Consider the following 22,439-nt stretch of genomic DNA (forward strand, 5'->3'; position numbering starts at 1 on the left):
TAGCATGTGCCAGAACAAGAAGGCTTGAATTTTGATCAGCCAGCCAGTGAGTGTTCAAGCGCCGCCAGAGGGCATTACTCTGCCCGTTCTAGTGCTGCTACTTGTAACTGCTTTTCTCAGCTCGCCATGTATTCACCAGTTCAGTCTGGCTTTTGGCTGTTCGTCGTCAGAACGGAGGCAACTCCCTTGCAGCCGCTTGCTGAACACGCTACCACAACGGAACAGGGGTCGTACTCGTATGTCTTCTGCCTTGTAACACCACCAACACTTCTATAGCTCCAGAAACAACAGTATAATGCAGCCCACAGGACAACCCAGATGCGCCCATTTCCACCACACCGTCCCAAGATTTCCTCTGATAATGACAGACCTCTTTTCTTACCCAACTACGGCCTGTAGCCTTCCCCACCTCCAATGTTATTCAATTCTGCACATTTGACCCCACACCGACACCGCAATAAACATTCATTCCTGAAGTGACCTAGTATAGACAATTCACCCCCGCAGTCTATGCCACGAACTGCCCTCCACTTGTCTCTCCACACAGCTTTTCACACAAGTTCATTTCTTAGTTTCAACACCCCACTACATTACTTCCCTCCACACACAGGGCTACTGTTCTCCCTTTTCAAAAGCCTATAACAATGCAAGTACATTGGGCCAAACTCAAGGGTATCATCTCCCCCCCGCATGTTAGACTGTCTTCCCTAGCCGCGGTCCCGTGAACGAGTATCAACTTGTAGCGCAAGCTCCAAGGATGTTTATGCAAATGCATGAAAAGGAATACCAAAATAAGCAATGCTGCTTGTGGCATGCAGCAACTCTTGTGAAAATTTTAATCCAAATCTTTTGGCTATAATCGCTGAAGCAGTGTCTGGCCAATGGGCACTGTAGTAGGAACTAGATTAATTTTGACTACTTCAGGACCTATTTGCAGAAATCGAGAACAGAGCAGGCAATGTCACTGGTGCTTTGTGGATGCCTGCTGTTACCTCCTTTGCACAGCAGAATAGGCCCTACTCCACTTTCCCATGAGGCACTAGTGTAATACAATTCTGTTGTAACACAAGCCAAAGGGCTCTGTAGTTAAAGAAAAGCAACCACACCCACTAAAGCAATTGAAGCTGCTCACCTACTAGGTGTCCTAGAATTTCTTGCTGCTTTGTCCAACATACTATTAAATATTATCCAACATACTATACCATCTGCCTACTCTTCTGCAACTCACAATCATTGCTTTCATCGGCAATTATAGCAGTCACTAGAGAACATTGATTGCTCACATACAAGTATGCACGCATGCAACCACATTCATGCTGCACATTGCCACTTCATGGATGTGTGCAAGTGTTCCCTTAATTCTAGAAACCTTAAGCCATCGCCTCTCTAGTTTATTCGCATGAATAGCCTGCTTTCAGAACTTAGTCTTGCAGCAACTGCAGAGCAGCAAGAGGCCCTAAATTATGCGTAAAGTGGTGTAGAGCCATGCAGCTTTTACTACAAAGGCAGGCAATGAACAATTAACGACACTTTCTCTAGGAACATGCCAGGAACGCCAGAGCAAACACGGATGTATAAAAGATATAAATCCTTTATTTTGGCAGGTCACGTATTATTCCGATCACAAGAGATCCCTACTGGATATGGTCTTCACTTGAGCCAATAAACCCAATTAGATGCCAATTGTACCGTTTCCCAGACATATTGCATATTTAAACCTCCAAGCAGTAGGGAGATAACACAAGTGCCGCTAGGGGCATATTTGCCACAACTGAACCACTCAGCCAACACACCAAGTTTGCCATCGACAACGAATTAGCTGTAAACCAGTCAAACCAGCACTTAACGGCAAGTGTCTTGACATCCCTCCGCTTGGCAAGAAAAAAAAGAAATGGGAATAATTTGTTTTGGCCTAGCGTTCCAAATCAACGTACTGGTGTGCCAACAAGGAAATGTGGGTCTTGGCAGTGAGTGCCCCCGGAAGGCCAAAGAACCCGAGGGTTGGGAGGAATTGACCACCCAGAGCGATTCTGAACAATGTCCGGGACGGCAGCAGTGTTCCTCATGTCTACAGCAGTGGACCAGGCCAGTTACGCCTTCCGCAGTTACTCTCGATGCCACTGTCCATCCCAAACATCGTTCAGCACCCACATTTCCTGCAGGCTACGGCACTTTGCAAGCTTGCCACTGGCAAACTTGAAAGGAAAAGGGGGAAGGGGAAAGATGGGTAAAAAAACTTAGAGAAAGATGAGGAGGAGGAGGAGGGAGAGAAGGGACAGACAGGATCAGTGGTCTGGCAAGAAGGGAGGGGTGGAGAGAGCCCTCATAGGAGAGACAGCACATGTAAGCCAGAATGAAAAGGGAAAAAGTGGTGGGGGGAGGGGACAACAAACAGGGCAGTGCTGTGTTCCTTGACAGACGTGTGTACAGACAGGCAAATCGCACAGGAGCAGTCACAATCGCAGCAGCACGCAACTGCCCACCAGATTGCTGCGCACAATCCGCAGCACTCGGGTCGCCTGCACGACATTGGCGAACACTAGGTTGCGTGCAGAGAGGGGGGCCTGGCATGTCAGCGCAAGTAGTGGCGGCATCGCTTCAACAGCAATGCCGAGCTGACCGGCCAATCGTTAAGGGAACATTTACAAATTTACATTTTGTACAGAGGATATACACGGGGGGCTACTGAAGGTGCTGCTGCGAAAGTGGTGCACAATATTTGAACAGTGGAATTGCCGAATCCGGATACACACTCGAACACAAGTAGAAAAGCAAAAAAAAAAAAAAAGAACAGCAACTTATTTCTCATGACAATTTCTGGGCTGCCGAAGCAAGGAGTTCCATGCAAGGCTATGCAACACCGTAAACATGATGGAAATACAACAGAAAACGTAAGATGCAGTAGCCATTGCGCAATGGCAAAGCACATCTCGCTCTTGCCTCGCTGTTCACAGAACAGTCCGAAGTTACATTAGTAAGCCGGTCTAATCTCCAAGTGCACTGCATACAGAGAGGATTGCGTGCACTAAAGGACAACAGCGCTGTCACCAAGTGCACGCTTTCACTACTGGCTGCTGCCTGGCAGCTAGCGGCAACGAAATTTACAATTTAAAGTAGATCCGATTAGTTAAAAAAAAAAAAGCATTGGGCTGAGTGCATGGCCATGAGCACAACGGTCCCAGTCCCTCCTCGCGCTCCTACTACAACAACAGAGTGCGTGGGCCTTGCCTTATTCTTTCACTCGTACAGTCCATGCAAAGGTACAAAAAGTTCAGACGCGCACTGCACTACGCCATGCAGAAGGGTAGGACATCTTGTAGCAGGCTCACACGCCGGTTGATCTTGTCCTCTTGAATCTTGCAATGCAGGAGACCGAAAACGGGGGAGGAACCGAGACCACACCTTGCACACGCCCAGAGCATCACGATTCTTCGGCCAGCATCGCGTCGCAAACAACACGAAGACCAATTCTGGCGTCCTTCGAGCCGACAGCATTCTCGCCAACGCACGCTGCCCACCACAGATCGTCCTTTACACTGTCGTTCGGGCACGGCAGCGTCACGAGGCAGAAACGAAGGTAAGCAGCACTTGTTCTTGAAATCGGTCACTTCGCAGAACCGTGAAGGAAAGACTTGCAAAAAAAAAAAAAAAAAAATCTCACCGCACTGGCTTCCCTTCGCTTACGCACAACTGCAATCATGAGCTTGAAGTATTACGCGTTAAAAAAAAAAAAAAAAAAGAAACCAGGCTATGTATACATAAGTTATGCGAGGCTGCACTTCCAAAAATAATAAATACTTGTTCACTTCAGTCATTCACTGGCATCCTACTTCAGCAGAAGTTCACGCAGGCGCTTTTTCTAGTTCTCGTTTTCTCTTTTCTTGTGACACGCACAGCACAAACACATCCATGCACACACTCTTCTGTACAGTATAGAACAGTCTTGTGGAAGTGTAGAAAATCTGCAAAGGAAGCAAACATATCGCCATTAAATCACTGAAACAATGGATGAGCAAAAACAACGAAAATGACAACAGCAAGTTTAACAGTCAGCCTGCGAGACTTCACAATGAATGCACTGTGAGTGCCTAGAATTAATTGGAGACAATGATTAAAAAAAAATAAACGTAGTCTCTAAATTAGTAGTGTTCACTTGCTTGACTATCTAGTCGGAACTTTTGAAATCGCCATTTGGGGACATATTTTCGAATTCGTAAATTCACGATGAAGTCACCACGGTTTTTGCATTAGCAGGGGTGAGACAGCTGATTCATATTTGGGAGCAGTTTCTGGAGCAGCGAAAGCTCGATTTTGGAGCAGAAGAACCTTGATTTGGAGCAGAACATTTATTATGTCACCTTAAGAGCCTAACGAATGACATTTTTTGCAACTCTGGGGAGAAAGTGGAATTTCTAACCGGTTTTGAACGTACAAAACGCTGAAACAGCCGTCATTTAAGTTTTTTTTCTACTGGAGTATCACAAGGTACGAACTCCACTACCTTTTTACAAATTTTTAAATTCTTAGGCTCTATGCATAAAAAGCGTATGGAGGACCGTTGAAAATGTCTGATAGAAAAACTAAGCAATCGTAACGCATTTTATTAGCATGTGAATGCTGAAATTATTTTTGTAATCCCAGACTTGGCTTTACACACAAGTGGTAGAGCCACAACAAAAGTTGCGCGAAGTGAGGTGACAGTCGCACCCCACCAGCCCTTCCATTTCAATCCCCAAGGTGCATGCTCATTACAATCGAATTTTAGTAATGTTGATATGTTTAGCCACCTCCCTTTTGGCATTAAATTTCACTTCAGATAGATGAACCATTATTACTAGCGTGCAATAATAGCCCGTCCCGCTCTCGGATACTGCTTGAACATTTTGCGGCATGGTGCCTGCTCCGCCCCCTTTGAAGTGTCGACCGTCCCATTCCCGCCGCTCGCAAGCTCGCTGTCAAAGGCAGCAATAACTCCGCGTTTTATAACAACGCAATGAGTCCGAAATTTCACTTCAAGCGCGCACCGCGCCTCGCACGAAATGCGGCGAATTCACCGGGCACACCGCGTTGTTTTTTTACGAGCTCCACCTTTCGAGTGGCGGAACTTCCCGTAACAGATCAACCAACTAAATGTAAACCTAGCCACCCCCATAACCAAAAGCACGGTACAAATCTGCAAAGAGCGGTCTTCCTGAACTAGAGTGAACTAGCCTGAACTACGAGCAACTGCTTCGCCCGCTGGCCATGTTTTCCGATCTTCACCATACCAAGATGGCAGCGCCCCGCATACGTACATAATGTCGTTCCGGAGATACAGCGCTCAAAAAATTGCCGTTTTGTAATTACCTTGAACAAGTTTTGTTGCCTCAGTAAACATTGGTATTTTTATACAGGACTTTGCAACGATTTTCGATGGGAAAGGTTTAAAAACGTACAGATATAACATGTGCAACCCGACATTGTGACTTCTGAAAAAACTATTTCGGGGACCATTTTATGCGGGTTTTTTATTGATCGATCAATCAATTAATTTTTACAAACAGCATCAACTTGGGTGGTAATGGAAATTATGCGGTCAGTAAGCATTCTTCCCCCATGAAACTGATGGGAGCGTTAAAATCGTTGGCAGGTTTGGAGCAGTTTGGCGCAATTTTACCAATTTTCCAGCTTTCGGAGCAGCCTGGCGCAGGAAAACAAATTTGTATCAAATCTGCGCAGCTGTCTCACCCCTGTATGCAATCAGCGACTTGATGCACGAATAGCTACGACGACAAGCAGTATAATTTGACGATTAGCTTAGAAAGATCACAACTACGTCAAGCCAGTTTTCTTCATTTTTCTCTTGAATTCTATCATGCGACCCACTAGCTTACTAGTAGCATCCTCTATAGACCGCAACAGTGCGCCTTTCCATCCTCGATATATAAAAACCGCACTGGCGTGCACCGTCGCGGAGCAGCTTTTGGTTGCCCAGTCTCCCACTGAGTCAACAGAGCACCGGGTGCAATCCCAAGATGTATTGTGAAGATGCCGAGGAGGCGGCCCCCTCCGCCTTCTGCTCTAGTGACAGCGTGTCAACGCATTGGCGTGAAGGCAGAAATGCGTCATGAATGTGGAAGCGAACCATCCTTGTCAGCGACATTATACAGACATCGATGCTACAAGCTCAGAACCAGCACCAACAACAGCCAGGGATTGCATACGAGCAAGCAAACATTATGCGCCATGTTGGAATTTCGCTTACTGCAAAGAAGGCTGCATAGCCAGCCAGTAGGAGTAAATATTGGAATTGCACTGTACATAGGACAGTAGCCCTGCTTTTGTGATCTACTGCAGGGTCATGCTGGCCAATGCAATAATAAGCACATTAGGACCCTTTTGTGAAATTATTAGGCCGACATTAGGAAGACAGTTTTTACACAAGTTTTTTTCAGGCATCAACAAGACAACCTAGCAGCATGCCATTAACTAGAATTAAGGAAGAGTAACAACAACACTTAGAGTTGCTGTTTTCTGGCAGGTGGTCGAGAATGAGTATTCAAAATCCAGGTGTCGAGTAGCCCTTCATGGGATCCCTCAACTGGAATTTTTCCCACACCCTGCATGCCAGCTCGCAGCCAAAGGTAGGCTGCATTAGTGGGGTAACCAACCTCCCCTTTTCCACTAAGCCACAAGCTTGCTCTTCAAATAAAGGCAACAGGCACTACTCACCGTGATGTCTTATGCTGATGAGAAGATACACAATGACTGGAACCTATTTGCTAGCGTTTGCTTCTGCATCTTCCGCCATCAGCTCTGCCACGTACAGGTTCTTGTCGATGACCTGGTGGGGGTGAAACGGGACCAGGCAATGTGGCGGTCACTCTAGTACGCCAAAGGCTGCCGTGTTCAGGCAGCTGTTGGAACGCAACATCAGAGCCAAAAGTGTCCTCACAACACATTCAGTAGCAGAACTGACTTGTAAGCACTCATCACGGTCACAACTAAAAATAAATACGTACGAAGGAAATTTCCTCGCTATAACCGATAATTGTCAAACGGGTTGAGAGAGAGAGAGAGAGAGCACAGATCAAATCCCTGCCCCCCAATTAGGGAACCAATTTGTTGAAGCCTGAAAATGAGGTTCCAAGAGTACAGTGCTCCGACAGCACACGCCAACTGTAAAACTGAGGTGGAAGACCAGCAATCTTCAACCCCGGAAGTTTACTGCAACTACCACACTTGCATTGCAATGCCCCTTGATTAAAATTAAACCCTGTTCCACTAAATATTTGTAACTACCGTATTTACTCGCAAAATGATCGCTTTTTTTTTTTCAAAAAAAAAAAATTGCAAATTTAGCGGTGCATTCATTACGCAGGGTAAATTTTTTGCGAAAAACTTTCGAGAACAGAAAAGGCACGCAAGTTGCGGGTCGAAATTTTTACGGTAGGTCTCGAACATAAAAATATTAAAAACACAATAAACTTCCACACACCGCCGCCAGCAGCTTTGCAAGTGACGCAAAATGCAGAGTTTTCACGAATTACGGACCGTGACTAAACGAGTTTGCTGCGAGGTGACAACAGGGCGACCAATAAGTGGCTGCCGCTGTCACAGTGCGGGACATGGAGGCCGACGCAGCAAGATGAGCACATTTTTTTTTCCTTGTCTTGGCTGTGCACCTAGTGAAAGTTTCTTCCTCATCAATATTGAACGCATGCTTGCCGATATCGCTAATATTGGCAAGTCTGCAGCAATAACGTAGCCAGCCATATGCGCTTTGAAAGAAAAAGAAACAGAGGTAAGCACGATCATCATCAGCTAAACTGCACACATACCACATACTGCAGCAGCAAGCGCAAGAAATTAAAAAAAAAAATCGAATTTTGATGACAAACTTGAGGGGTGCGATCATTATGAGAGTCAATACGGTAAGGTAAGTACTGCTGGGTGAGGATGTTTCCCCACAGCACCCAAGATTGGGCTCAAGCAACGGGACTAGACCCGAGGTCATTAGTTATCAGGAAACTTGGTCCACCAGCTAAGGAAAGGCCAGCCGCTCCTGCGAGACATTAGCTTCCACAGCCTGCTGTATGGTGCACATGCCAGACAGCCGAGCGAAACGGCGTGAAGAAACAGCGACCGGACCTTGGGGATCGGCTTGATCTCCGTGCCGAGCTCCTGCTCGATCCGGTGCAGCGAGAAGCGGTCGTCGTAGGTGATCAGGTTGATGGCTATGCCCAGGTGGCCAAAGCGGCCCGATCGGCCGATGCGGTGCAGATATGTCTCAGCCATCTTGGGGAAGTCGAAGTTGATCACCACGTTCACTGCCTGGATGTCAATGCCTCGGGTGAAGAGGTCTGCGAGAAACAGGGAAGGGGCCACAACCAACTTAAGCACAAGGAACCACCTTGTGGGAATTGTGGAGCTCCGCCATCTTTCCTATCCCTCTCGGCCCGCCACGGAGGTGAGAGGGGTGGTACCTCTCTCCGCGGCCGCGCGCTTTCCCCTTTGGGAGGATCCCCGTGAGAGCGGGGGGCGCTGCCGAACCCCTCACGTGACAGGTTTTGCCCGGCAGCTCCGGCAACCTGGTCCGCGGCGGGCGACAAGGAGAGGGCCTCTTTGGACACGTACTTACGGCCGCTCCCGACGATGGTTCGACTCTCCTTTTTGGCCTGCCTTTGTCCGCCCTCACGCCTGTCTCCCGCCCTGGCTAAGGTGGTCTTGGCAATGTAGAACGACGCGCCCGACGTCTCCTTTATTGCATTGCAATAAACGTCGGAGTGGGCGAATTCTGTGTCCTGTGTTCCCTGCTGTTCGCTGCCGATACGCCAAGTTGGTGATCCGTGGCGGTGTTCAGTGGAGCTAGCCTTGCGGCCGGATCTCGAGGATCGAGCTAGGCCGCTGTCAGAACTCTGGTCCCCACAACCTGGAGCTTTCTCTTTCAGGCATACTGCATTCAGGATACTTTACCAAATGATTAACACTTTCGTACCCCTGCCTATTCCCATTGATAGTACGATAAGGAGGAAGAATTTTACGAGTTTTGCTTTCGAGTTTTGTTTTTCCACCGCTGGGGGGATTTTTAAATGTCCTCCGCCGGTGGGGAGACGAGCTCATGTGGCAAACAGTTATGGCATCGCCGCCACTCTCTGATGCTTTGCGTGAACGGTGAATTTAGACTACCTCCGATGTATCTGACCTTCAATCTGTGCATGAAGGTAGCAGCACAGACACTGAAGACAACTTCGATTCGTCAGGCTTTAGTCCAGACCGCAAAAGGCATCAAGTTGCCCCTGACCATCACCAGGTGTGCGCCGGGAAGATCCAGCCCTGTTCTAAAGGCCACAGCTTGTATCTTCAGCGTGTGGACCATGGTTCGAGAGAGGCCGTTCAGCACTGCCTGTACAGAGTCAAGTTATCTCCACGAAGACTGCGTGGAGTTGACCTTGGCGTAGCGTTCCAGAGCAGCGCATGGCTGTGTGTTTATATGTGTACTTTTGTGCCAATAAATTTAGTACTTACGCTGCTCATTTTTGAAGTATTATTCTATAAGCGTTTTATGTTCAAAGTGTATATTTCAAATTGTTTTTGTCTAAGGTGGTGGCATTAAGGTGGTTATTTTTTTTTTTGCTACTTTTTTTGTTCCCAAATTTTTGATAAATTCCTGTGTTTCAAATTATTACCGTTGGAAAGCCACATAATTTAGCATTCATAGCTTACACTTTAGCATATATCATTTTCTGTGGCAAGGAAAAAAAATATTCTGGACTACACAAAAACAACCAGAAGGCACTAGAGTAGAGTTTATATAATTGTATGAAAACAACTTTCGTACTACAGAACTAATTTTGCAGTATTTTATAATGGCCGTTATGCTCAAATTGTGTATTTCAAATGTTTGTGTACCCTGTTGCGAAGTGGCATTCATTTTCATGCCAGTTTTCATGACAATGTGTCATTTTTTGTTACTTTTCTCGTTTTCATAATTTTAAAAAATGTAATAAATCTGAAATTATTACTGTTAGAAAGCCCTATTCTTTCTCTATCATTTTGTATTCCACACTTCGCCAGCAATCATTTTCTCTGGCAAAAAAACAATTTCCTAAACACTCAAAAACAACAGATTTTTCCGCGGGCACGAAAGTGTTAATGCAGCAATTTACGGTAGACCGATAGAAGGTAGAGCAGCTGCTGCTGGCTGGATGAGAACAATGTGGCGCTAACCTTGCACCTGACACCGCAGGATAGAAGAAACTAGAACACCCACGGTCCAAAATGCCACTAATCCTGCAACAACCTGGTATCTATGAGGCTGCCCTTGACACCTCCCACTCAGACTAGACACTCGGCCCTACAACTCACAACGTAGCTTTGGCAATGCCTCTAGGACGAAAGAGGAAGCTGGTCGAAATTACAGGACGCACTGGACTGAACTTGAGCAAGGGAGTCCGAGGGAATAGTAAACTACTTCGGACTTTTGCACAATGCAGCTCGAGCAGCAGCACAATCTCGTGCTACAAACATCAGGAAAAAGAGAGAGAGAGAGAGAGAGAGAGAGAGAGAGAGAGAGAGAGAGAGAGAGAGAGAGAGAGAGAGAGAGAGAGAGAGAGAGAGAGAGAGAGAGAGAGAGAGAGAAGGCTCCCTTGACTCTAGGCGGGACTGCTGTGGAGCAAGCCAAAGCAAAGGGGCAGCATTGTGCAAAAAATGCTCCCAGCTATCCCCTAAGCTGGTGCAACTGCCTGCATTGTAGTCCATGGCAGCCCTTTCCCTCGCCCCTCATTCTTTCCAATTGCCCTTTGCCCACATGCACCCCTTGGTGAGCATCATGCACTATTCAGCAAGTTTAAGATAGGCAGAGTAATTGTGCTATGTTCGAAAATACACGACTGAAATTGCACAGAGAAAACAACCGCAAAATTTACAGAAAAATACCAGTAGTCCGCACCCTTTACAGGAAACCTTCTCAGATGCAAAAGCTACGGTAGCTGCATGCATTATAACCATGCACTAATATGGAAAACTATTCAGATCTACACAGATGCCAACGTGCTTACAGGAATGAAATCGTGGCTGCCCATCAGTGCTTTGGTATAGCGTCGTCACTTGTGGTTCTGTAGCAGAACTGGAAAGCTCATCACGTGTGCAGCCACGAGAACCTCTAAGCACAGCAAGGAAAATACAGAACTGGCCACCCTTTTTCAGTAGCAGTGACAAAGCACTCGCTGCTGCTGCTGCCACCAGCAGCGATACAGGAGGGATCCAATACCCCCAGCCAACCAACACCCACCGGAGCAGACGAGATTCCTGCAGAGGCCCGCGCGGAAGTCGTGGAAGACACGGTTGCGGTGCTGCTGGGACATCTTGGCGTGGATGTAGTAGCAGGAGTAGCCAAGCTCCGTTATCTTCTTGGCCAGCAGCTCCACCCGCTGGGTCGAGTTGCAGAAGATGATCGACTGGTTGATTTGCAGCTGCACAGGCAAGGGGGGAAACAGTCACCACCTCGACAGACTGGAGGGAAACACCCACACCGAGAATAGCCCCGCTGCAGTGAATATTGGTGCAATTGCTGGTTGAAGGGCTGCTACAGACTATAGGCATCACGAGCATTGACAAATTTCCCTGGCATTTAGCCCTTCCTCACAGCAAGGAAAGAATCAGTCTAGGATAAAGAGCACCCCGAATACCTAGCTGGTCTGATAGTGTTCGCAGCACTCATAGATGTTCAGTGAGGATTTTCCCTTTTTCGAGGATTTTTCAGCTGTAATTTCGCCAAAAAAAGAACAAGAAAATCTGAATAGGTCCAGAGAATCTTGGGAGTCATGGAGTAAAAAAAATGGTAGTAAACCAGACAGCTTACAGGAAGTAAATCGTGGCTGCCATCAGTGCTTTGGTATAGCGTCGTCACTTGTGGTTCTGTAGCAGAACTGGAAAGCTCATCACGCGTGCAGCCACGATAACCTCCAAGCAGCAGCAGCAGCAGCAAATAAAACTACAGAATTCACAGTCTTGTTCCTGCAAGCATCCAAGAGCGCTTCCAATCTGGTTCTTAAAACAGGAGGACGCATGGACGAAACAACATTCCATGAAAAGGAGTAAAGAGTGAAGCAGCAGTGGCTGAAGGGCTGAAGAGGCTGCATAAAGTAGACATGAGTCGCTGGCTAAAGTGGGGGAGACACCGTTCGAACGGTCCCGTGCCGACACAATTGGGTCAACGTGCTCAACACGTTCGTTTTCCGCGAGATCCAGCAACGCCAAACAAAGATAATTGGAGCTTCGCCAGTAAACCGCGTCGCGGCGGTAATTTCAGCGCAGTTTCATGCAATGATTTGCTTTGGGGGCAAGCTAGTGACCCAAAATGGCGGCACCAGCGTATAAGTGTGTCCAACCTCTACGGCGGACGCATGAAAAACCGAACAGGAAATCATGTAAATATCAGCTGCAAAAACAATGCAGAGAAACCCGAGATGGGAAAAAAAAAAAAAAAAAACAATAAAGTAAAGAATTTTGCTCCCCGGTATGGAAGATCATAACGAAATCCCATGAGTACAAAATTCCCACAGCAACGAAATATTTTCCGATCCCCAGCAAACATTCATAGCAGCGCATGCATTTCAAATCTCATGGCAACGAAATGTTTTTGGAAAGCAATCCCACATTAGCAAAATTTGCTACAAGTCCGGTTGGCATTTTATCTACCCATTTGAGGCTAACAGTGTAAAAAGTGCTGAAATGCAATTATGTTCGGACTCAAGGCGTGTAAACTTAAATGGCCGTCACCGTATTTGTTACCAAAAAAAAAAGACAGTGCAGGTGGTCAGAGGCAGCCTTGCAGAGACACCACATGGGGCCGGCACATGGCGACCCATGTCATGGCTTCAGCTACACTAGCCCCATGCTGCTTACAGCATGTGCATTGTGTACACTGCAACACATTTGCTTTCAACAAGGTGCCTTCCCCAGCACAAAGGCCTTATCGCTACAAGATAAGGCGACCAAGATTTCCCAAGTCAGTGGCCCAAGTGAATGCAAGTGAGGATAGCATTAAAGGAGTACTGACACGAAATTTCAAAGCTGAGATAACTATGTAAAACGCTTCCTTTTTATCAGGAGATATCTCCCAGCAAGTTTCAACAGCAACCGTTCAGCGAAACATATTTAAAATCCATTTTAATCTTCGCCCGCACGAGAAAGCCCAGAGCGGGCCGACGTGACATCATCTGCTACGTGCCCCAAACTGCCGACGTCGGGGCTCCCGTGACGAAGCCGACGCGCTGGCTGTGGTTGGCGCGCGCTGCTCCGGCGTGTGCACACGTCATGGTTTCGGGACTGACATCATGCTGCCCGGGCCTGTGGGGACGGCGAAGACCTCGGCCGGTCTGGGCGCGCGCGTGCGCTCGCTCGCGCGCGCTTCCAGAGAGGCAGCGATACGGCAAGAATGGTGACGTCATGTTATACAAGCTGTCATGGCGGCCGCTCGGCGTTTTTCAGTCGAAACCGAAACTGGCACGAATAAACGACGCCGTAAATGAATGTTTACGCTGAGCTCGACCGTCTAATCTGTCACTCTATGATTAGTGGGCTGGTAGGCACGCATAGCAGCGAAAAAAACGTAACATAAAAATTTCGTGTCAGTACTCCTTTAAGAAGTTTGTAACTGCCTGCAGCTCACTACCATTTTGAAAGAAAGACTGCACACTTTAACACAACAAAACGATGGCTGCGGCCTTTCTGATGTAACAAAGCGGTGCTCCCCTAGTTTTGTGAACACCACTGCAACAACAATGGGCCACTGTCTGGCTAAGTTAGTCACCAGAAGAAGCTGGACTTGGCTTGCATGCTCGGACATACTCTGTGCCGAGGATGAAGGACCATTGTGTAGTGAGAGAGCTGAGCAGCACTGAAGTTGCGCCAATGTAAGGCTCTCAAAGAAATATAACAGATGTTCAGAAATAAATTCAGTTGGCAGGCGATTTTCCTGTCGTTTATGTTTACTCTCGCAGCAAGAAAACTCCCACGCAAATGAATTTTTTTGGCTTCACCAGTTGTTTTATTATTGCAGGGTTCAGCTGTAGTGATAAATTTGAAACATTTGCTGTTCAGCAGCCACAGTTTGTGTCTTATGGATTCCTTGCAAGTCCTTGTATAACACAGACGATGCAGCCTGCTAACAATTATCAAATGTGGCCTCTACGGTCCGTGCCTGTCATGTTCCTTTCCTGCCATTCTGTGCGATTGTTGCACATGTCCGCGACTGCCTTCAGTTTGCGCTCAACCAGTGCAACCAATGTTGGCTTGCTCGAACAGACCCCCAACACTAACCCACATGCAAATTTCCATGCCATTTTCCAAGGAACTTCCCGATACCCAATTGTAGATCTGCACATGACATGGAATTCCAATTCCTTATCACAAAAGAATGAAAACTGAAGCAAAGAAAAAGAAAAAGAGCAGGGACCTAGAGAAAAGAAGGCCGCAGCTGCTCACCTTGGAGAAGAGGGTGTTGAGGCAGTGCACTTTCTGCCTCTCCTGGACGAAGGCGTAGTACTGGGTCACACCTTTCAGGGTGAGCTCATCCATGAGGTTGATCTCGTACGGGCTGTGCAGGTGCTTCTTCTGGGGAGAAGGAGGCAAGCACAGAGTCAAGCCAACAGGGGGTGGCAGCCTCGGTAAGCGTAAACGTAACGGCATGCACACTTGGCGACGGCTACAGGTGCCAACAACAACACGCAACCTCCCCCATGTATTGGCGAGGCAGCCCTTGTCGACCCTGGACGCACGGCTTTCTTATTTCGCGAGACCTACAAGCTGGTGCAAATAAAACAGCCAATAAAAATAACCAGCCAAAACGCTTCGGTCTTCAAGGTACGAACACTCAACAGGTTCCAATAACACCTTGCCACTAGGTTTCAGGGGTGAAGGCCGCACCACCAACTTGAAGCAGCAGTCCTGCTTGTGCACTCACGAGCAAAATCTCTCCCTGCTTTTTTGAGCAGGTGTTGGAAGCGTCGTCAATGCAGTCTTGCAAGATTGAGCACGATCACGAAAGCAGCAATGAAGAAAGTTTGGACAGGCTGGCACAACAGCACCACCGGAAAAATGGGGTCTGGCACCCGGCGCAGTGCCCCCAGTGTGTTCATACCTTCCCAATGTGCTACACCTGCTTCCCCTAGTAACAATACTGCACTCTCACTCTGGAGAGAAAAAATAAAATGCCCACTACAAGCACATTTACATCGATGCAACAGTAGCGTATAGCATTGGTTCGCCGAACCAGGCAAATGCAACGCATTTCCGTTTAGTTTGCATGCATGCGAATAGGAGACTAGCGCCTTCCTAAGTCATGTTGGGAGTTGTGGGATCGAGTTTTTGGCATTACCAGTTTCCGGTAGCCGGCAAGTTCCTTGTGTTCGTTTTGGCGTCTATCAAGGCTCATTCTCCGATCCACTGGATCAGCTACATCACCGATCAACTGGATCAACTACAACGATCGCCGAGTTAAATTATATTCCGCGCCTCGTTCGCAAGAAACGGATACAGCAGGAAATTGTGAAGTGCTTACTGCCCTCACAAAGTGTCCACGTACATGCCGGCCGCACCTGCCCACACAGCAGCTCGCATCGGCGCAGACCACGGTAGTAACAGCTTGTCGCTACTCTTCCAAATCGACCTGATCGCGAAAACGAAGTTCAACATTCGAGAAAGTAGATGCTAGCGTGGTGAAAAACTGTGCTAGGGATTGTTATCAGCGCCGATTTTAAAAGCGGCAATCAGATATCTGCCGCGATGCTTAGCCTATGCCAACCGGCCGCAGAGGTTCGGCAGTCCGACCCAGCACCACGGCATGCAGTGGGGCTAGCGGTCAAATGATGGCGCTATCTGTGAAGAAGAATCAAAACAGGCCACGGCAGATGTCTTCATCACCGATCGCTCAAACGGCGATTATCGCTGAAACAAAGTTTCGCATACGAGAAGGGGGATGGCTGAAAAGTCGAGAAGGACTGTCATTTCCATTTGCACAGACAGTGGCGAATAAGTATCCGCCACGATGCTAAGCCTAAAGTTCCCAACACCAGATCCGACCCAAGAAATGCGATGAGACTGCCGTTACATGCGTTTGGGAAGCCTTATTGTATTTTCTATCTACCCTGGTTTAGCACATTGGATGCAACGCGTCCCCCATGCAAATTGTCCTGTTTACATGTGATGCAATATGGTAATGCAAAAAATCAAATGCAATATGCTACTGTCGCATCCATGTAAACGCGCTTTATGAGCATAACTTGTAGGCAGTTGCATGCCATAGCTACCGTACAAGTCTTAAGATAGGTAGAGATTTTTCACTGCTCAACCTATACAGCGGTCTTTCATTTCTCAGCCACAAAGTAAGGGGGTTGAAGTATATTACAGCTCAACCTGTTTTCAGACGTACGGTAGGTGAATCTCTGCAACTCCGAACACCACAGGGTGAAACTAACTAACAGCCGATGATACATCCCGGCAATAACAGCAAACCACTTGATTTAGCAGCTTACAGTCCAACCCAGCTACAACGAACACTGCTTCAATAAAATTTCCGCTTCAGCAATATTTCCAATTCCATGTCAGCTAGCAATAGAAGTCAATGCAGTCCTCGCCACAACGAGCCACTTGTCAGGCTTGTTTCCTTTTCAATGAAATTTTTCACTTACTGTAACTGGGCTCGAGTTTATGGTACAATGAAATAAACAATGCCAGTCATCTGTAATCGTTCATACATCCACACAGCTTAGTTACAGAAAACGTGCGTCCACACCACCACCCATAAACGAATTCGCAAATGGACGCAATTGTTTGTTGGTGGCAACAGTCTGGCTGGTAGTCTTTCCAAGAGGCGCAGGCCCGGTTTGCCAAGCGAGGGCTACGGCCAATCTGTATCCAGTAGAAACCATGTGTATGTGCGCTGCTTGCATTGCGTGTATGCATGAGCAGCTGCCATTGCAGTTTTCATTGTACCATTCTTCCAAATCAAAAGCAAAAATAATGTTTTCATGTTTTTTTTTTTTTCGAAGCGGTGTTGTTCTATCTCTACCGCGAGCGTTCATTCTGAAGTTGTGTGCAGGGGTGCCAAGCCAGAGGATAAAATGCACTGCTCCAGACACAAGAGACGGGCGGAGGGGCTCTCGGTGACCTAGCTGCTATCTGCAAGTAATCAGCTCAGTAGATGTGCCTTGTACAGAGTTATGCAACTGCATTTCTTTCCCCTGTAGGGCGCTCTTCTACAGTGAAAGTAAAAAAAGTGACAACCAAGGTTGCATTATACGGTCAACGAGACAGACAAAGTACAGGGGGCATTTTTCTCGTCCTTTTGTGGTGTGTTGGGGCAGATTTTGCCACAACAAATGTCCACTTGTAACAAAATTTTTCACACGTACCGTCAATTTCGTTGTAGTGCGTTTTAGACTACCGTATTAGATTTTTCAAACCATATCTGCAACGATTCAAAGCTGTGTTTATATTGTGCTAGCTAACTAGAGTTATCCACTATCATCACTGACTGTTTAGCCAAGCTCTGTGATTGCCCAACAAGATATCTGTTTAGCCAAGCTCTGTGATTGCCCAACAAGATATGCAAGACTGAGAAAGGTCTGCACCAAGAAGCTCCACACAGGAGCAGATACAGAACACACTGGGTCTTTCGCAGTGAAGCTCTGAAAACAATGGTCCTCTCAGCTACAGAACTGTACTAGCTGCCCCTCAGCACATAACAGCAAACCTGAAATTTCAGCTTTACGTGCGAAGGGAACCCCTGGGCTATTGGACATGCTGTAGTGGAGGGGGCCCACCCACCATGAACTGCTCCACCGTGAGTGGGAAGGTGGCGGAGTAGAGCAGGATCTGCCTGTCGGGTGGCAGGAAGCTGATCACTTTGTCCAGCAGGCCCTTGAAGTCCTGGGAGAGCAGCTTGTCCGCCTGGGGAGGGAGAGAGGGCGTCAGAGAAGGAGGCACAAGCACTGGCCAAACACCCCAGTGGCCATCTGATGTGCAGGCAGGGCAATATCAAATCAACATCAAGTAGTGACATCAAATTTCAAAGCTGAGATAACCATGTAAAATGGTTCCTTTTTATCAGGAGAAACCTCCCAGCAAGTTTTAACAGTAACCATCCAGGATAACATTTTAAATCCATTTTAATCTTTGTCCGCATCAGAAGGCCCAGAGCGGGCCAGCATGACATCTGCTCCTTGCCTTGAGGGGGGACGCGTCTAGACATTGCTCCTTGCCATGAGGGGGGACGACGCGTCTTTCGAAGTGAACTTTATTTCTTTGAAGATTTTGATGAAAATTGGCACAGCAACTCGAAATTCCTCTGTGAGAACACCATAAAAATTAATGATATTTTGAAAACTTAATTATAAAATTGCCTTTCTGTTCACCTTGTACTGAGCTTCAGTGGCTTATAAAGCGTACTTGTCCGAAGTGTTTTGCATTCCTGAATGAATGGACGAGGTCATGACAGTCTTAGATTTTTTTTACAACACAATTTTTTTTTATTTTCAGTTTCTGAGGTGAATGTACAACAGGCATATAGACTGAATGACTACGTGAATAAAAAAAATCGCAAGTAGTAAATCTGGAAAAACCAAAAGAGTCATGACCTGAACTACTTTTCATCAAGGAATGTAATGCAAAAGGCACCCATAGCAGCAAAAAAAGAAAAATTGAACGCGAAAATTTCATGTCAGTACTCCTTTAACCGGCATCCACAGCATTACTCTGAGCACCACCGGACACGCACACGAATGACTACAGGAAGACTGCTACAACCGTCACGTAACCTGCTTGGCTTAAAATTGTGCTCTTTCCTTTTCATTTTCCACGTCGTCAGATACTCAACACCAGGCTCACCTCATCCAAGATGAGCATGTTGCACCTGTCCATTTGGGCAACTCTCTTCTCCATGAGATCCAAAATACGTCCCGGGGTTGCGATAATCACATGTACTGCAAAAACAAAATCCCCACACAAGTCAGGCACCACAACTTGACAAGTCAGTCAGCTTCTCTGTGCAACAGTAGAGATTTCTTATACGCAGCCACTTTTTAAACCCCTTCAAACAAGCTCCTTTCTCATGGTCAAGCAAGTAAACAACAGGTACCGCTTTTCAAAGCCTCGCAGGAAAGGTCGAAGCGCAAGTTGTGTGCCCTAACCGCATGCAGAAGCCAAAAAAAAAAAAGTCTGCAATTGCACTGGACAATATTTGTGCACGAAGTCCAGCCTGTAGTAACAAATAGCAGGTTGGTGCAATATTGTGCTATGTTATAGCAAAGCTATGCCTATTGGCCAGAGCCGCACAATAGTGCCGTGATCAATGTGGAAGTGGTACTTGCAGCATGTGTGATCAACTTTGGACATAACCAGCTGTCAAGGTTGCAATATCCTTGGTCTACCCAATCCCTTTGCCATAAGTTTCGCAACGTTTCCAAAAAAGGGGTGCGCTGTAGTTACTGCTGACCTTCGAGGAGCCCAATTCTGCAAAAAGGGGGTGTCGTTTTGGAACGACGCGGTAGCGCACGTGTTCTTGGGCGGGGGCGCCACTTCGAGGGGTGGGAAATGGGGGAGCACGACGAGGAGCACTAACAACTGCGCAAAGCAACAAGCAAAACAAGGTGCAGTGCGCATCACTTTGTGCCCCTGTTACAGTGCTCGTCGCCGTCGTACTCCCCCTTTCTCGCCCCTCAAAGCAGTGCCCCCCGTTTAAGAACACATGCGCTACCGCGTCGTTCCAAAACGACACCCCCCTTTTTACAGAATTGGGTCCCTCGAAGGCACGATGTCTCTCGGCGATCGCTCAGTTTACTTCTGATCAGGCCTGTGTGAACTGTACTTTGTTGCAATTCACAGTAACCGTTTCACAAAACATTGGGCTCAAATGTACAGTCGGTAAAACGCTTGTCTATAACAGCGATTTCAACTTCAACCAGCTACATCCGAAAACTGGCGAAACATACTCGTTCCAAACATGTCGGAGGCAAAAGCGAAGGGCTAAGACTTGAGAATTCCGCAGTAGTTTTATTCAAATCCCGCACCGGCGGGGCAGGCTAAGGCTGAGAGTACGAAAGCTGTGTTATAGACAAGCCTTTTACAGGCTGTACAGCATCTTGTAAGTGGCAGTATCGTTTATTGCAGTTGGCTGGCATCTTGTCAGAATCATCTGCACAAATGGGGCTCCAATGGTAGGCAGCAGTTCCCTCCCTGTCTGTGCAGCAGCAGCGTTTGTGTTTAGGTGCTCGGAGCTTTTTTACTCCACCGTTCTTACAGGTATAAAATGATAAATATGCACCAAATTCCAAGTGAAACTAGTTTGTTTTGCAAAGTTGTCTGCTTATTTTTGGTTGACTTTGTTGGCCTTTGCCAATGGCAACAAGCAGTTCATAATAAGTCACAAGTTCAGTGTGGAAAAGTAGCTAGGGTGTTGCATGCCTATTCAAGTCATTGCATAACGCGTTTGAGTGAGGTGCCAGTGTAATCATTCAAATAAATCAAACTGTCTTCCTGGCTCCCTTTTCAGGACCAACTGCACCCATCCAAACTGGGTGCTTTCTATTTCGCGTCCCTAGAATCTGGCCGCACCCCATATTAGAGTATTATCCGCAGTTGTCTATGGTACGTTATTCAGCCATGAGCAGGGCACTGACCGAAGACAGTGGGAAAGTGCACATGTCAGAACTGCTCCAAAAAAGAAGACATTCTCTGCTCCAGCCTCAAACCTACACTTTGCAGGAGAGTTGTTTGCAAAGAGACATCTTTGCTGGACAGGGATGCCACATCAAAAATATGCCAAAGCCAAAAACTACCCCGCCTTCACTCCAGGACACAAGGGGAAGGCCATGGAAGCAGGTAGACCAACATGAGTAGGGGCACTGGGTTTCTGGGACAATACATTTCCAATGACAACAGTAGAAACTGCCACCGTCGCATGGCCTGGCCCATACCCTCGAATACATGCGAGCCACCGAGCTGAAAACGACAGATGTCAAGGTACAACTTTGAAAGACGCCAGATGGAGTGAGTTGCGGGTTTCTACATGTGCACCTATTCAAGGAAAGTATGGAAGTGGAATAGTAAAGAGTGTTGCTGGGCTAGTTGGTACTGCATTTCAAGGGCAGAAAAACTGTGTGCAAGAGACAAGAAAATCTGCGCCTGTCCTGTCCTTTTATTGTCTCGTCTCTTAAGCGCAGTTTTCCCACCCTTGAAATTGAAGTGGAAAAGGAGAACTGAAATTTGGTCTTGCAATGCACTATATTTCTGTGCTCGAATGCAACTAAAATTAAAGGGGGACGTGCGCGAGCAAGCCTGATGAGCAGGAAGATTATCAGGAAACATTGCTACCAACACTCAGGAAATTGATTTTGGAAGGACCTAGGCCAGAAGCCTCCTCTATCAGTCAGCAGCGTTCATGCACGAAGCCATTTAAAAAAACAAACAAAAAAAAAAAAGAACCCCCGCCCTCTGAACAACTCAATAAAGCAACAGAATGCACCATGACACAGCCAAGGCAGAAAGCAAGACAAGACCGACCGTAAGGGAGACAAGTGGGCCAAGCAATGCAGGAGCACTGCTAACTACTCTAGGCCTTAATTAACAACCACAGCCACCTGTCCTCCGACTGCAAGCTCACTCAGTTTTGCAGGCAATGTAAATGAACACTGCTGCTTCTTGTCCGAACACCTTAGTCTCATTCTCGTTTCTAAACAAGTTTTTAACAGAGGCAGCAAGGCCCAATATGAGAAAGTTAAAGGAACATTTGCTGTCCGCATACATCACTCACAAGTCAAGGGTATGCATGGTACAGTTTTTTGGTACATGGTATTTTTTGCATGGAACAGTTCTGTGCAAAAAAATACTCAACACAGATGTTGGCAACACAGATGCCAACATGCTTACAGGAATGAAATCGTGGCTGCCCATCAGTGCTTTGGTATAGCATCGTCACTTGTGGTTCTGTAGCAGAACTGGAAAGCTCATCACGCGTGCAGCCACGACAACTTCCAGGCAGCGGCTGAGCTCGCATACGAACAAGGAACTGAGAAGAAGCCATTGCACTGCCAAAGCCTGAGCAGCAAGGCCCATGGGGACCAGACATGCAAATGGAAACGCATGCAGCAGAAGAAACTGCCAGGGGCAACTGTACAGCAGCAACTGCTGAAGAAAAGGAACAGCACATGCCAGGAATAGGAGGAGGCCATGAAAGCACTTAAACAACGACACTTGATCCTGAGGAACAGGAACATTCCCAGGCTTATGTTCACGCTAGCATTTGCAAGAGGAACACAAGCAAAGGCATTGCTAATTACAGAAAAGGCACAAAGGAAGTGAAATTTAAATTCAGCCAACAGGAAGCAGTGTACGCAAACTGTAGAGTAATGGAGATTACTTTGCCCAGCTGAAATACCAATACCTCAACCACTGCACCA

The 22,439-nt window shown here is 47.1% G+C and overlaps 1 protein-coding gene across 4 annotated transcripts in view; it reads right to left on the reverse strand.

Annotated features, from left to right (window-relative positions):
• Positions 1 to 1,573: 1,573 nt before the first annotated feature.
• Positions 1,574 to 22,439, reverse strand: part of Me31b (ATP-dependent RNA helicase me31b) — a 33,203-nt gene continuing 12,337 nt past the window's right edge. For 3 of the 4 annotated variants that reach the window (XM_077707003.1, XM_077707004.1, XM_077707005.1), the window contains exons 6-12: positions 18,871 to 18,965; positions 17,812 to 17,934; positions 14,470 to 14,598; positions 11,273 to 11,453; positions 8,131 to 8,342; positions 6,712 to 6,823; positions 1,574 to 3,962 (exon numbers count right to left, since the gene is read on the reverse strand). In XM_077707003.1, the coding sequence (XP_077563129.1) occupies positions 6,755 to 6,823; positions 8,131 to 8,342; positions 11,273 to 11,453; positions 14,470 to 14,598; positions 17,812 to 17,934; positions 18,871 to 18,965 (809 nt within the window). In that variant the 3' untranslated portion in view covers positions 1,574 to 3,962; positions 6,712 to 6,754. The remainder of the gene's footprint in view (positions 3,963 to 6,711; positions 6,824 to 8,130; positions 8,343 to 11,272; positions 11,454 to 14,469; positions 14,599 to 17,811; positions 17,935 to 18,870; positions 18,966 to 22,439) is intronic. The other variant, XM_077707002.1, reaches the window with a different exon arrangement.

Source organism: Haemaphysalis longicornis, unplaced genomic scaffold, assembly GCF_048455015.1.
Source record: "Haemaphysalis longicornis isolate Haplotype H1 unplaced genomic scaffold, Haemaphysalis longicornis Haplotype H1 scaffold_4, whole genome shotgun sequence".
In the NCBI taxonomy this organism is placed as follows: Eukaryota; Metazoa; Arthropoda; class Arachnida; order Ixodida; family Ixodidae; genus Haemaphysalis; species Haemaphysalis longicornis.